Raw genomic sequence first — 17,059 nt, forward strand, 5'->3', positions numbered from 1 at the left:
GTCTGCAGGTGTCTATCTGTCTTCCTCTCTCGATTTCTCTCTGTCCTATCCAACAACTACAATGATAAATAACAAGGGCAACAAAAGGTATGGGTGGGACTAGCCTCCAGGAGCAGTGGATTCCTAGTGAAAGCACCGATTCCCAGTGATACACCTGGAAACTAATTAATTAATTAGTTAATTAAATTAAAATCATTTTTGGGGGTCAAAGGAACCCTCCTACACTGCTGGTGGGAATGTCAATTGGTCCAACCTCTGTGGAGAACAGTCTGGAGAACTCTCAGAAGGCTAGATATGGACCTACCCTATGATCCTGCAATTCCTCTCCTGGGGATATATCCTAAGGAACCCAACACATCCATCCAAAAAGATCTGTGTACACATATGTTCTTGGCAGCACAATTTGTAATAGCCAAAACCTGGAAGCAACCCAGGTGTCCAACAACAGATGAGTGGCTGAGCAAATTGTGGTATATATACACAATGGAATACTACTCAGCTGTAAAAAATGGTGACTTCACCGTTTTCAGCCGATCTTGGATGGACCTTGAAAAATTCATGTTATGTGAAATAAGTCAGAAACAGAAGGATGAATATGGGATGATCTCACTCTCAGGCAGAAGTTGAAAAACAAGATCAGAAATGAAAACACAAGTATAACCTGAAATGGAATTGGCATATTGCCCCCAAGTAAAAGACTCTGGGGTGGGTGGGTGGGGAGAATACAGGTCCATGAAGGATGATAAATGACATAGGGGGGGTTATATTGTTAAATGGGAAACTGGGGAATGTTATGCATGTACAAACTATTGTATTTACTGTTGAATGTAAAACATTAATTCCCCAATAAAGAAATAAATTTAATAAATAAATAATTAAAGTCATTTTGCATTACCATTATGCTATCTCCCCTGCCCCCACTTCAATTCTCTAGATCCCACATGTGAGTGAAACCATGCAATAGTTGTCTTTCTAGAGGTCTGAGGTTCAATTCCCCAGCACCACCAAAAATCAGAGCTGAGCAATGCTCTGGTCTTGCTCATTCATTCATTAAAATACAAATAAATCTTTAGGTAAAAGTCTTAGGTCCTGGGATATAGGCCAGCATATTAGAGTACTAATATGGGAGCTGAAGAGATAGATAATAGTGATCCAAAAAGAATTTCATTTCATTCTTGAGGCACCAAAGGCCCCTGTTTAATCTCCAGCACCACTATAAAGCAGAGTTAAGCAGGGGTCTGGTAGGGGAGGGGGGAAGACAAGTAATATGCATGTTTGAGGCCCCAGCAGCCATTCCATTCCTAGAACCACCTTATTATAAAGCTAAATCATTCTCTAATTCCATTTTCTGTCCTTACCTTTTTTTTTTAAAAAAAAAAACTTTTAAAATTATTTTTATTTATTTATAGAGTCAGTGAGAAATCAAGAGGGAGTGGTCCGGGAGGTGGCGCAGTGGTAAAGCTTTGGACTCTCAAGCATGAGTTTGATCCCTGGCAGCACATGTGCCAGAGTGATGTCTGGTTCTTTCTCTCTCTTCCTATCTTTCTCATAAATAAATAAGATCTTTAAAAAAAAAAAAGAAAGAAAGAAAGAAATCAAGAGGGAAGGGGAAGATAGAGAGAGAAAGAGAGAGAGGGAATTGGGCAGTAGCGCAGTAGATTAAGTGCAGGTGGTCCAAAGCACAAGGACCAGCGTGAGGATCTCAGAGCCCCGGATCCCGGTTGGAGCCCCCGGATCCCCACCTGCAGGGGAGTCGCTTCACAGGTGGTGAAGCAAGTCTGCAGATGTCTATCTTTCTCTCCTCCCCTGTCTTCCCTTCCTCTCTCTGTCCTATCCAACAACAATGACATCAATAACAACAACAATAATAACCACAATGATAAAAACCTGGGCAACAAAAAGGAAAATTAATTAATTTAATTTAATTGTTGTGATTTAGGAGGTAGTGCAGTGAATATGGTGTAGGATTCTCAAACAAGAGGTCCTGAATTTAATTTTTTTGTCAGAGTGATGCTCTGGTTCTCTCATAAGTAAATAGGTTGTTTGTTTTGTTTTGTTTTTAAATAACAAACTAGAGTCTATCATGTATTCAAACCCTGTGCTCTACCACTAAAATTTCTCCCAAAGAAAAGTGTTTTGCTTTCTGTGACTGTCAAGTTGGGTGGATTCCAGCCAGGCCAAGGATTTGAATCTCACCTTCCCAGCCCTTGGATCTTCTCCCAGAATGCTTTTGATAAAATTGTTCAACCCCTCAAAAAAGAAAAAATGTGTTAACACCTTCAACTATAATTGTGAGTTTCTTTATTTCTTCTTTAGCACTGTCAGAATTTACTTTTTTTTTACCAGAGCACTGCTCAGCTCTGGCTTATGGTGGTGAGGGGAATTAAACCTGAGACTTTGGAGCCTCAGACATGAGAGTCTCTTTGCATGACCATTATGCTATCTATCCCCGCCTTCAGGATTTACTTTATCCAAGTATATAGTTGGTTTTAGGTACAAAATCAGACCTGTTATGTATTCCTGAAGCATTAAACCTTTTATTATTATTATTTAAAATTTTTTATTATCTTTATTTATTGGATAGAGACAGTCAGAAATCAAGAGGGTAGAGGGAGATAGAGAAGGATAGAGAAAGAGAGACACCTATAGCCCTTCTTCACCATTCGCAAAGCTTTCCCCCGCGGGTGGGGACCTTGAACCTGTGTCCTTGGGCATTGTAACATGTGTGCTCAACCAGGTGTGCCACCACTTGGCCCCTTAAGCCCTTTATTATTACAAAATATCCCCTAATACCATTTGCTAGGTACCCTAACCTCAGCTTCCTTTATTTTGTTAATATACAATAGAATAAATTATATCTAAAATTAGCCAGTTGGACTCAGCTTAGATGACTGCAATTTTTAAAAATTTCTTTTAAAAGAAATTTTAAAATTTCAAATTTGGGGGATTAATGTTTTACAGTCAACAGTAAATACAATAATTTGTACATGGATAACATTTCTCATTTTTCCATACAATAATACAACCCTGACTAGGTCCTCTGCCATTCTGTTCCAGGACATGAACTCCCTCCCTCCAACCACCCACCCCAGAGTCTTTTACTTTGGTGCAATACACCAACTCTAGTCCAAGTTCTGCTTAGTGTTGTTTTTTTTTTTTTTTAACATTTATTTATTTATTTTCTCTTTTGTTGCCCTTGTTTTTTTATTGTTGTTGTAGTTATTGATGTTGTCACTGATAGGACAGAGAGAAATAAAGAGAGGAGGGGAAGATAGAGAAGGGAAGAGAAAGACAGACACCTGCAGACTTGCTTCACTGCCTGTGAAGCTGACACCCCTGTAGGTGGGGGGCCAGGGGCTTGAACCGTGATCCTTAAGCCGGCCATTGTGTTTCACGCCACATGCGCTTAACCCGCTGTGCTACGCCAGACTCCCAGTGTTTTCTCTTCTGATCTCGTCTTTCAATTCTGCCTGTGAATGAGATCACCCCATATTCATCCTTCTGTTTCTGACTTTTCTCAATTAATATGACATCTTCAAGCTCTTCAAGATGGACTTAAAACAGTGAAATCACCATTTTTACTCTGAAAATGGTCAATAGTTCTAGTTTATCTCTTCTTTTTTTAAAATATTTATTTATTTATTCCTTTTTGTTGCCTTTGTTGTTTTATTGTTGCAGTTATTATTATTGTTGTTCTTGGATAGGACAGAGAGAAATGGAGAGAGGAGGGGGAAGACAGAGAGGGGGAGAGAAAGATAGACACCTGCAGACCTGCTTCATGGCTTGTGAAGCAACTCCCCTGCAGGTGGGGAGCCAGGGCTCAAACCAGGATCCTTATGTTGATCCTTGCGCTTTGTGCCACCTTCACTTAACCCGCTGCGCTACAGCCCAACTCCCTATCTCTTTAGCTCTCTCATTTCTTTATTGATTTTCCTCCTGGATGATCTGTCAAGTTGAGAGAGTGGGGTGTTTAATTTCCCCAATGTTACTGTGTTGCTGTTAATATATTGCTGCAGCTCTTTCAGGAGATGTTTGATGTATTTAGATGAACTCTCCTTGGGTGCATAGATGTTGATAATCATTAAGTCCTCTTGATTGATTGATCCTCTGAGCACTAAGTAATGTCCATTCCTAGCTTTTTAAATTTTACTTATTTTAAGGTCTATCATGTCAGATTTGAGCAAAGCTGTTCCTGCCTTTTCTTTAAATATTTATTTATTCCCTTTTATTGCCCTTGTTGGTTATTGTTGTAGTTATTATTGTTGTTGTTATTGATGTCATCGTTGTTGGACAGGACAGAGAGAAATGGAGAGAGGAGGGGGAAGACAGAGAGGGGGAGAGAAAGATAGACACCTGAAGACCTGCTTCACTGTCTGTGAAGCAACTCCCCTGTAGTTGGGGAGCCAGGGGCTCAAACCAGGATCCTTACGGTAGTCCTTGCGTTATGTGCCACCTGTGCTTAACCCGCTGCACTACCGCCCGACTCCCCAGTTCCTGCCCCTTTTTGTGGTTCATCGGCTTGTATAGCAGTTTTCCATCCTTTAACTTTCAGTCTGTGTTTGTCTTGTTGAGTTAGGTGGGACTCCTGCAGACAACATATGGTTGACTACATTTTTTTTCAACATTCAAAGCATCATAATCAGGATCTAATCTAACATAAGCCTTCTCTATATCAAGTCTGATCAGGGTGTTAGCCTTGACAGCATCAATGCCCAGAATTTTTATAAAGTATTGACTCATTTATGGGCTGGGGAGATAGCATAATGGTTATGCCAAGAGATTTTTGTGCCTGAAGCACCAAAGGTCCCAGGTTCAATCTTTAACACAACATAAGCCAGAACTGAGCAGTGCTCAGACAAAAACAAAAACCAACCAATGAATTTGCTGACAGCATTGTTACAGAGAAATGCAAAATTTACAAGGCAGAGTGATAAAGAATTAAAGTATCGCCTTAGCATATGTAATGCCAGGGTTGGAACTCAGGACCTCAGGACTGGGAGTCTCATGCTTTATCCACTGCACTGGACCAGGTCACTGGACTTTCTTCCTTTTTTCTGTTCTCTCTCTCTCTTTTTTTTCCTTTGCATCCAGGATATTGATAAGGGTTGGTACAACAAATCCACTGCTTTTGGTGGCCATTTTTCCCACTTTATTGGATAGTACAGAGAAAACTTGAGAGGGCAGTGGGACCTGTAGACTTGCTTCACTGTTTGAAAAGCATCCCCCACAGGTGGAGAACCAGGGATTCCAGCCTGGATCCTTGCGCCTGTTCTTGCACTTAGTACTATGTAAGCTTAACTGGGTGCACCACTGCCTGCCACCCCCTCCCCGGTCCACTGCCAGGAGACATTCCCTGCTTGATAGAAGATAAGCCTTGAAACAATAAAAGCCCTCGAGATAAGTTTCCAATTTCCCGTAGGAAGGATGTTTGCCAGAAATTAAGTGACATACCATATAGTTATAGTTTAACAGAAATAGTTTCGGTCATGTTGCAAGGGACCCTCCACCGCAATCCCCGCCTCCCCCTTCCCCCGAAGCTCCCCCTTCCCCAAAGCCTTATAATGCCTGTAAGCACAATAAAATTTTGCAGCTTGATCAGAATCCTGTCTTGCTATCGTTCTTTGTGTCTCCTGTCCCTTTCATTCCAGGTCCCAGGGTTCCTAGCCCCTGTTCTCGCCCCGTTGGCCGGGGCATCTGGCGCCCTACGTGGGGCGAAGAAGCCTTCTGGAGACCCCTGGAACGCCACTGCTCGAGAGGATAGGCCTATCCGAAGTCACTGAGCCACCGTGGCCTAGGAGGTAATGTACCGGCTCGCATTGATCGCCACGGAGCTGCCCGGCTGTGAGTCAGTTCTGGAGGAGTGTCACAACGGCGCAAGGTAAGCACTACCATGGGACAGGCATTTAGTAAACAAGATTTGTTCATAAAAGGACTCAGGGAGTCCCTCAAGACACAAGGAATAAGGGTCAAGAAAAAGGATCTCAAGAAGTTGTGTACCTACCCTTGTTCATAGCTGCCCTAAGGGTGTGATAGCTTTATGATAAGCAAAGATCCTAACAAAGTTTAACATTTTACTTAAAATTGTTTAAGTGACTCAAAAAAAAAAAGTTTCCAACACAGTTCTTATGTGGTAACATAAAGGTAAAAATTCATTTCCTAAGACAGCTAAAGATTTAAAGTAAAAGTCTTAAGTATTTAACCTGACAATTCTTCTCCAAATTGATATGCAAATTATCTATGTATTTAACTGAAAAAGTTCCAGCACATTCTGGAGGGCCCCCAAAATGTCCTGTAAACTGTTTTGTGGATATTGGTCCACAAGAAATTTGGCATTGGTCTGACACTAGAGATCTTTTGAGAAACATTGCCACTAATGTGTGCTTACTCTCTAAGTAATTAGAGTTTGTTAAAGTTTAAAGAAAAATTTAGTTAAACTAAATTGGGTTTAGAGATCCTGGTTATAAGAATTGCTACAGGAGGTTAAAAAGATAACTTAAATTTATGTTCTTTAAAATTCAAATAGAGCCTCTTAAAATTAGGTATCACACACTGAAGATGTGTCTAGATCTTGACTGTGATAGGTAAAAGTTTTAAAATACTTCTCAACTAAACAGACAAGACTGGCTTGGGTTAGTAAAAGATAACAGAATGGTTATGTTAATTATTTTCATGCCAGAGGCTTTTGCTCTGATAAATGAGGTTTAATTTAAATAAGATATGTAAAAAAAATTTTTTTCCAAATAAAACTTATCAAATAAATATGGGGCGGCATAATGTAGAGCTGTATAGATGTTTTAGCTAACCTTTTTACATTTTATTCAAAAAGTATGCCCCTAGTTTCCCTAAAAAAAAAAAACTTTAGATATTAAAACATAAGAGAGACTAGGTAAAAAGTTAAAAGAGTTTTATGTCTGATACAGACAAAAATGCTCTGGTTAAAACTTTTATTTTAAAACTTGGTAAGGGACTTTTTTATCTTACTTATGAGTTAGTTACTTTGCTTTTACAGTGACTTACTCCTTTTGATAAAGTTGTTACTGAGATAACTCCCTTATTTAGAAAGACTATAAAAATTATTATCAAATAATTGGCTTTTGAGAGTACAGATTCTACATGTCAAACTTTAATTAATTCTCTTAGAGAGTAAAAAAAAATTTATCTGGCTTGTTTTAAGACACTGTCAGAGGTTTATTCTTGATAAATTAAGGTAATACATGGTGCTTCTGGTCTGATAAAAATTTGTTTTGACAAATCCTGATTTAACAAAATTATTATTTTGAACATTTAAGCTATGAGGTTTTATTTTAAGTTGCCATATCAGAGTTCTAAGAAGCAAAATCTATTAAGAGTTTTCTATCTATGCTTACTCATGATAGCCTTGTGATAAATAAAGATCTTAGTAAACTAAAGTTATAATAGTGTGCTTAAACTGTTTGATCAGTTTAAAATAATGCTAAAAAATGGTAAACATTTTATCATGTCAACACATTAGGTATTGACTTTCTATAACATATTGGTATATTTTAATAAAGAGCCTTCTAAAATCATATAAAAAACGCAAGCCATTCTAACCATTAGATCATCAATTAACTTGGTACAAGTTCTCTCCCTAAGTAAATAATTATAGGTATATCTACACATAAAGAACTGACTGCTTATATGGTAAGATTTAAAACTAAACTTTTTCTTTTTTTATTTGTGGGTGTATGATGACTCCTAAAGTCACTCATATCCTAAAATTTTTCTCATTTTTTACAAGCCTCTTAAATTTTTAATGCTCGACCTGCCATAATGAGAGCACTTTACTGGCTCCTGCATTGTTTAATTAAGATCCTGCTATTCAGACTTTTAAGATTAATCTCCATTGATAAAAGCCAATGCTTTCTTAAGATTGATGTAATTCACCTGCCCATGTTTAGTAAACAAAAACATTTTTTTCCTCAGTTGGTATTTTTTCCAAATTTATGTGGGCTACAGCTCAAACAAGAAAAAGCTCAAAAACCTTAGGAGCCATATGCTCTGTTTTGCTTCAATAGACATCCAATCCATGTATTTTTGTTTCCTTTAGAACATTAAAAGCTCAATAAATAAATAAAAAAGAAGGGGAATGCACCCCCCCAGTATTCAGTTGGCTAAAGTGTCAATGAAGTAACTATACTAAACCTTTTTAATATTTACAAAAATTCGAATTGTCCATTTATTGTATCTCATTGACAAAGCCACCCACTTTTCCAGTCACAGAGACATATTCCTTTTTTCTCTTTTTCAACACTGGATGTTCATGTTTGTTTCCCTTTTATTATGGTGGATGATATTATTGCTCTTGCAAAATCCACAGTCCCTGTTGGCAGGTCCTTACCACAAAAGACGCCATGGCAGTATATACTCCAGCTAACCTCACCAGCCTATCCAAGTCTTCTCTTTCTGCTGACCTACCACTGCTGACTTCATCTTTGCATGTTTATTGACTGCTCACTTTTCTCAAAATATTCCTCATGTTCAAGGAACCTCACCTAATGTGTATGCACCTCCTCTGTGTTTCGGTACAACACCATCCTATATTTTCATGTCAATTCTAATCTACCTGGTCCTTGCCTCCTAGTTTTGCTTGTTCCACAGCTGACCTTCTATGAAGAAGAAACAAAATTCATCAGTTGGCGCGACATCCACCAGAGGACCAGATGTGCTGTGTTTCTTCCCCTGGACATAACATCCACTGACTGCTTCCCTTAGACTTGCTGGTGGCACGCTAGGACACTCTATATATTCCTCCCATGAATTTTCTGACAAATTACAACAGGTTATAGACTCCACCACAAATAGTCTTGAGTCACTACAGAGCCCCTTATGGGACCCTTGATTAGTCTTCTGTTAATGATTACCTTTAGACCCTTTATTTTCAATAAGATTACTGATTTTATAAAACAGCAAATTGACTCCTTGGCATCAAAACCCTTACAAATACATTATCATAGATTTGATTTGGCTGACAGAGGCCTGGCTGAACCTGAGGGTGACAGACCTCCTTTACGGATGGCATAAAACTCAGATTTATGCATTGAGGCATCCAACCTTGGCAGGGCAAAGACACCAGTAAGGGGTGCGAGGCTAAGCACTGCAGGGGGAGGACCCTATATAGTCCGCCTCTGAGTCCCCCGTGAAGCAAACCTGATTTGCATGGAGGTTGGTGTCAGCAATAAAAATTTTGTGCTTTGAGGTTCTTTTCACCCTGGAAACCATGGCTCTCCCTCCCCTCCCCAAAAGACACCAAGAGCCTTGTAAGATGCGGGAAGATTGGTTTTATATTTACCCCGTGGAAGGAATCAGGTCAATACTTTCCCCTTCTGGTTAATGCCCACCGAATCTGCTGTTAAGGTCTCTGCCCCTCACCCTCAATTGCTCGCCTCAGATAAATTGTACGGAATGGAGGAGATGCCAGGAGCCATTCCCTGCTTGATAGAAGATAAGCCTTGAAACAATGAAAACCCTTGAGATAAGTTTCCAATTTCCCGTAGGAAGGATGTTTGCCAGAAATTAAGTGACATACCATATAGTTATAGTTTAACAGAAATAGTTTCGGTCATGTTGCAAGGGACCCTCCACCACAATCCCTGCCTCCCCCTTCCCCCGAAGCTCCCCCTTCCCCAAAGCCTTATAATGCCTGTAAGCACAATAAAATTTTGCAGCTTGATCAGAATCCTGTCTTGCTATCGTTCTTTGTGTCTCCTGTCCCTTTCATTCCAGGTCCCAGGGTTCCTAGCCCCTGTTCTCGCCCCGCTGGCTGGGGCAGTCCACCAAGTTTCTTTATTGACTGGTTTACAGAACATTTGTTCACCTTGACATCTACCATAAATACAGGGGTGCCATGCCCCACTAAACTCCAGAATCACGGGTCTGACAGGGTCAGCACCCAGGAAAACTCTCTTCAAAGAAGAAGAATTCTGGGAGTGGGTCTTGGCATCCTGAGCAGATCTAAATTGGAAACTCTGATTATTGTTTTCATTATGTACATGGTAATGATGCCGTGTAATCGGGGATGAACAGTCCCTGTTCCCAGATTAGATACAAATGAACAGGAAATGAGGTGGACAAAGTTATGGGTCATCAAATACATAAAGTTTTAGGAAAAATTCTTAATAATACTTACTCGCCTCCTCTTATGAAATGTTAAAACTTCACATAAATTACTATCTGCTAAGCCTATTACTCAGAAATGCATCACCCCATGAAGTACGACATTTCTGTAAAACCACAAGGCCATCTAATCAAGAAATGAGCTTTAGGGAGTCGGGCTGTAGCGCAGCGGGTTAAGCGCAGGTGGCGCAAAGCACAAGGACCGGCATAACGATCCCGGTTCGAACCCCGGCTCCCCACCTGCAGGGGAGTCGCTTCACAGGCGGTGAAGCAGGTCTGCAGGTGTCTATCTTTCTCTCCTCCTCTCTGTCTTCCCCTCCTCTCTCCATTTCTCTCTGTCCTATCCAACAACGACAACAATAACTACAACAATAAAAAAAACAAAAAAGAAATGAGCTTTACTTTCTGTTTCAGATATTGTTTATGTAAGACAGAAAGATATATAAACTCTCACTGGATGAATAAAAATTGAGCTCAGATTCACCCTCCAACAGTGTTGTTAAAAATTCGGCGGCTCTTGCCGGGCGGGCTAGCTTCACGGGCGGGTAACAGAGACGACCAGAGACATACGGCTGGGCAGGGAAGCTGTATTTCTTTATTCAGGAACAACGATTCATAAACTAAACCAAACTAATCACCAAACAGAATTCTGCTGTCTCTTTGCGGCGGCGCAAGCACTCTCTCTTACTCTGGAACTCAGGAACCCTCTCTTACTCTCGAACTCTGAAACTCTGGCACTCTTCAACTCTCCAATTGTGTAACTCTCTAACTCAGGCGGGGTTCCTAGGGGCGGGGCTAAGCGGGCCCGCGAAACTAACTGGGCTGATCCAATTCTCTTGGCGGAGGAGAACTACCCAATGTAAAGCATACAACAATTCCCCCTTTTCTTTTTAACTAAATGACTATAGTATCAAGGGTGTGGGGTGAACAGAAACATATATCATACAGGCATTTTTAAAAAAGAAACTGGCACAAGCATGGAGAAACATGTAAGCAAGTAACAAGAACCAGTGTGCTGCCACGGGAAGGCCTGAGGGGGCCATTTCTGCCTCTGTGGGCAAAACTTTATCAGCTTAAAAAAAAACATTTCTTGCCTCTGGGGGGTGTACTTGCCTTGACGGGCATTTGGATGGGGGCGGGGAACGGCCTAGAGTCCCAAAGGCAGCTGGCTGCAATTTACTTACTATGAAATAAAACTTGTTATTAGCATATTTCTAACAGAGAAGGAATTTGAGACTTCTACATATCAACAACGTCTTTTAACCTTTACACCCACTCAAGATGTAGACACACCCTAGTTGTGCTCAGGAGAGGAAACCTCAGGCATGAGAATAATTAGCATAGCCATTGTGCGATCTACCATTTCTAATAGAGAAGGTAATGGAGAGTTTTACATATCAACAAGTCTATTTAACCTTTTGTTTAGACCAACTTAGTTAAAATATATTGATTGTTAACTAATTTTTACCTCAGACTTTAAATGTAAGTTAATTTTATCTTTATGAGAATTACGTTGAAAACCTTTTTCATTTAACTTTGACTAGTAGGAATTTAGCCTTAAAGTTACTGTTTACCAAACTTTAAACATACACATAAACATGGTCATTAATACACAAGGAGAGAAACCTTTGTTACGAAGACATGTCATTTTAAACAGGAATTTAAATCTGTACTGTCTTAGTTGTTGGGGCGGGGGTTCACCATCCGGAGGTGGCTTCCCGCGCAGCTCCACTTCAAGGAATTGCAGGTTGTGATCTCTGCACAAATCTCTGCGTATTCCAGCTTGTCTGCCTTTAGACCGGACCGGCAGCTGGATATCTCGTGTGCCCAGTTTTGGCAGGGAGCCCGGGGGTCCGGGAGGTCCGGGAGGTCCGGGAGGTCCGGGATCGTTCCAGAATTCATAGCAAGAGGGTGGGCAGGCCAGCATTGTAGAAGGCGTGGGCCTAGGTGCCCAGGGGTGGCGGCCATGATAGGCCGCTGCGGCCCTGCCCCATGGCCCTGCCATGTCTGCTGTCCTGCTCTCAGTGGCCGAGCAGCGTGGAGGGATCACGCGTCCAGTGCCCTGCGCCACGCGGTGGAGAGCCGGCTCCTGTGGGCTGGCCTGTGTGCTGGCATTGGGCTCCTGCGTGGTGGCATCGGGCTCCTGCGTGTTGGCATCGGGCTCCTGCGGGCTGCGGGACTGCGGGGCTGTGGGCGCTGTGCGCGGGGTTGTCTGGGCGCAGCCAGCTGGCTGGCTGTTTAACCAGGTGGAAACAGCAGCTCCTCGCCTTGCCTCCCGCCCGCTGGCTATTCCCGCTGGCTGTTCTGAGTTCGCCCGAGCGAGTGGAAACCACAGAGTGGTCCAGAGATAAATGTTCCAGAAACAGCAAAACAGTCTCGTGAAGAAAGAGCAGAGGCCTTTGGAGACCTTTTCACAAGCAGAAGAGAAGGCCATAGTGCATAGGTAGCCAAATTGTCTTTACTTATCTGAGAGATGCGCAGGTCAGGTCCACATGGGCGCCATTTGTTGTTAAAATTCGTAGGCTCTTGCTGGGCGGGCTAGCTTCACGGGCGGGTAAAAAGAAAAAAAAAAGTCAATGAATATGTGCTTTCTACTCCTCCTTTTAAAAATTTTCCTGTGTCTTATTACTATATTGTGATTAAAGATTAAAAAGGAATTGTAGAGGATCGGGCAGTGGCACCCCAGCTTAAGCACACACCTTACCAATTTATTTATTTTCCCTTTTTGTTGCCATTGTTGTTTTTCATTGTTGTTGTAGTTATTATTATTGCTATTGTTCATGTCGTCGTAGTTAGGTAAGACAGAGAGAAATGCAGAGAGTAGGGGAAGACAGAGAGGGGGAGAGAAAGACACCTGCAGACCTGCTTCACCACCTGTGAAGGTACTCCCCTACAGGTGGGGAGTGGAGGGCTCCAACCTGGATCCTTAGGCTGGTCCTTATGCTCTGAGCCATGTGAGGTTAACCCGCTGTGCTATCGCCTGACTCCCTCCCCCTTTTTTTTAACTACCTTTTGAGACCAAGAGAAAGCACAGCTGGGAGAATGCAACCCATACCATGCATAAGGTCCCCAAGTTTCAGCCTGAACACATGGGAGCATCTTGGGTGGCATGTAGTGTCCCTCCCTCTCTCTGAAATAAAAAGAATAAAGCAACACAGGAGTAGTTAGATCACAGAAATACAAGAGGCCCTGTTGCCAAAAACAAACCAATCTTCTAGTTCCCCACTTTTCAGCTATCTAATTTGACTTCAAAGTTGTTCATTGAGCTCTTAATCTCATTTAATGTAGCTTTCATTTCCCCAATTTTCAGTAGAAGTTTTACTGCCAAAAATTTTAATCTCTGTGAAAAATCTAAATCTTGTCTCTAATCCCTTGGATGTGATTTTTAAATATCCATCTGATAACTTCATTATCCAAATACTATATTCATCTGTTTCCATTGCCTATTGTTTCTTCTTCTCTATAAACACCGTTTCTTTTGTCTAAATGACTATTTTTTTTTTTTTGTCTAAACGACTTTTTTTTTTTTGCGAGAGCACTGCTCACTTCTGGCTTATGCTGGTGCCAGGGACTGAACCTGGGATCTCAGAGCCACAAGCAGGAATGTCTGCTGCACAACACTATGCTATCTTCCTGTAGACTCTTTTTAAAAAAACAAATAATTATTATTCTTGAATTTTTGCTTTACACGTTAGCTTTCAGTAGTCAACTAAAATTAAAAAGTATTTTAGAACTGAATTTCCCTCCTTTGTAGGTATTTATTTATACACTGAAGGTTGGTTTCACCAAGTTTAAAGTGGTAGCATAGCAAGTTAAGTGTACATGGCACAAAGCTCCAGTACTGGCCTAAATATCCTGGTTTGAGCCCCCAGCTCCCCACCTGTAGGAAGGTCACTTCACAAGCAGTGAAGGAGGTCTGCAGGTGTCTATCTTTCTCTCCCCCTCTCTGTCCTATCAACAACAACATCAATAACAACAATAACAATAACCATAATAACAACAATAAAAAAAAACAACTAGGGCAACAAAAGGGAAAAAAATAGCCTCAAGGAGCAGTGGTGCAGGCACCAAGCCCCAACAATAACCCTGGAGGCAAATAAAATAAAATAAAATATGAAGCAAAAAAAGAAATTGTAATTTAACTTACCACCCTTTTTTTTTTTAAGAGTTTATTTATTGGGTGGCGGCAGATAGCATAATGGATATGCAGAGACTCTCATGCCTGAGTCTCTGAAGTCCTAGGTTCAATCCCCTGCACCACCACAATATGCCAGAGTTGTGCAGTGCTCTGGTGTTTCTGTCTTTCTTTCTCCGCATCTCTCTTAAAAATAAAATACTTTTTTAAAAAAAGGGAGATTATTTATTTATTCATGAGAATGATAGGAGGAGAGAGATAGAACCAGACATCACTCTGGCACATGTGCTGCCAGGGATTGAACCTGGGACCTCATGGTTGAAAATCCAATGCTTTATCCATTGTGCCACCTCCCGGACCACCCACCCATTCTTTTACTGGTTCAGGAAGATTAAAATATCAGGCTTCTCACCGCTGAGTTTCATGATTTTTTTTTCTTTTCTTTTTACAACCACAATGGTTGTGGAAATCACTGAAACATACAGAGCAGCCAGGGCGGGGGTAGATAGCATAATGATTATGCAAACAGACTACAGACTCTCATGCCTGAGGCTCTGATGTCCCAGGTTCAATCCCCTGCACCACCATAAGCCAGAGCGGATGAGTGCTCTGGAAAGAAGAAGAAAGAAAAAAAGGAGAAAGAAGGAGAATAATAAGAAAAACAAACAAACAAACAGCAGCCATGAAGAGTGGAAACGCCCTGTCAACTTGCAGGCAAAGTCTCCACAGGCTGCTACCCGGGCTGCACTTGCACCTGGACCACCATCTTGAAGGCCCCAGTGTCTCCTGGAGCTTGAACCGGCACTTCCGGGTGTGAACGCCAGTGGAGTAAGCACTTCCGGTTCGCACGGCAAACTGCTGTTCTCTAGCCCATCGCCATGGCGTCCAGGTACGACCGTGCGATCACTGTCTTCTCCCCTGATGGACATCTGTTCCAGGTGGAATACGCCCAGGAAGCGGTGAAGAAAGGATCCACAGCGGTGAGAGCGCCTCCTTGGGCATTCTTCCCGCGGCTGTGGTGTGGGACAGTCAGGACAGGTGTCTCCTGCTTAGGAAAATAGGGGTTTTTTTTAATATCTTTATTTTTTATTGTTTTTTTATTTATAAAAAGGAAACACTGACAAAACCATAGGATAAGAGGGGTACAACTCCACACAATCCCCACCGCCAGACCTCCTCATCCCCTCCCCTGACAGCTTTCCTATTCTTTATCCCTCTGGGACTATGGACCCAGGGTCATTATGGGGTGCAGAAGGTGGAGGGTCTGGCTTCTGTAATTGCGTTTTATTTATTTTTTAATTAGAAATACAGACAGAGATACCAGAGCACTGCGCAGCTCTGGCCTGTAGTGGTGCTGGGGATTGAAACTGGGACTTGAGAGGCTCAGGCATGAGAGTCACTGCATAAGCATGATGCTGTCTCCCCAGCCCTTGGGAAAGTAGTTTCTCTCCTTCCATTGAGGTCGATGCCGTTCCTGAAATTTGGGCTGGAATGAGCGGGAGCCATAGCTGCTTGATTTTATAGGTTTCTGCCTTTGCTTGATGACAGCCGTGAAGCAAGCACGCTGGGTGTGTGTTGCCTGTGGACACTGTACTCTGTCCCTGATGTGGCACCCGGTCTAAATGGACAAAGGGAGGGAAGAAAGAGGTTTTTTTCCCCAGCCCGCACCAGCCTCCCTGCACGTGGGCATGACCCACTTGCTCAGCAATCCACCCATAGTAGAAAGTAATGCTCTTCCTCCCCTGCTTGATTATTTGCAAATGTTTTATTTGATTGGCTGTCACAGGGGCTTCACTGCTCCAGGCTGACTGTCAGAAAGACAGAAATAGAGAAACAAAAAGAGGGGCGAGGCGACATTGCACCTGGTTAAGCACGCCATTACAGTACACGAGGACCCGGGTTCAAGCCCCTGGGCCCTACCTGCAGCAGGAGGAAAGCTTCAGAAATGGTGAAGCAGGGCTACAGGTGTCTGTCTCTCTCCCTCTCTGTCTCCCCCGCCCTTCTCAATTTCTCTCTGTCACTATCCAATAATAAATAAATAAATATATTTAAAAAGAGAGAGACTCCACCTGCAGGGGGGGATCACTTCACAGGCGGTGAAGCAGGTCTGCAGGTGTCTGTCTTTCTTTCCCCCTCTGTCTTCCCCTCTCTCCATTTCTCTCTGTCCTATCTAACAACGATGACATCAGTAACAATAATAATAACCACAACAACGATAAAAACAACAAGGGCAACAAAAGGGAAAAAATGGGAGTCGGGGGGTAGGGCAGCGGGTTAAGCGAAGGTGGCAAGAAGCGCATGGACCGGCATAAGGATCCTGGTTTGAGCCCTGGCTCCCCACCTGCCGGGGAGTCACTGCACAGGAGGTGAAGCAGGTCTGCAGGTGTCTATCTTTCTCTCCCCCTCTCTGTCTTCCTCTCCTCTCTCCATTTCTCTCTGTCCTATCCAACAATGACAGCATCAAGAACAACAATAATAACTACAATAATAAAACAACAAGGGCAACAAAGGGAATAAGTAAATATTTAAGAAAAAAACGGGGGGGGGGGGGAGAATAGCCTCCAGGAGCCGTGGATTCATAGTGCAGGTACTGAACTCCAGCAATAGCCCTGGAGGAAAAGAAAAGAAAAAGGAGAGAGAGAGAGAGAGAGAGACATAGAGAAAGAAAAAGGACACCACAGCTTCTCTCAGAGTGATGAGGACCAGACTGGCTCCTAGGTCGTGTCCATGACAAAGCACACTATCCACGTGAAGCCATCTTGCTTGCTGTCCTCGTGACACGTTTAGAAG

At 42.2% G+C, this 17,059-nt stretch overlaps 1 protein-coding gene across 1 annotated transcript in view; it reads left to right on the forward strand.

Moving 5' to 3' along the window:
- The first annotated feature begins 14,787 nt into the window (after positions 1-14,787).
- The window catches only part of PSMA8 (proteasome 20S subunit alpha 8), a 52,505-nt gene continuing 50,233 nt past the window's right edge, over positions 14,788-17,059 (forward strand). Inside the window, exon 1 of the mRNA XM_007538569.2 lies at positions 14,788-15,249. Within this exon, the coding sequence (XP_007538631.1) occupies positions 15,148-15,249 (102 nt within the window). The 5' untranslated portion in view covers positions 14,788-15,147. The remainder of the gene's footprint in view (positions 15,250-17,059) is intronic.

The sequence above is a fragment of the Erinaceus europaeus genome, chromosome 15, assembly GCF_950295315.1.
Source record: "Erinaceus europaeus chromosome 15, mEriEur2.1, whole genome shotgun sequence".
NCBI lineage: Eukaryota > Metazoa > Chordata > Mammalia > Eulipotyphla > Erinaceidae > Erinaceus > Erinaceus europaeus.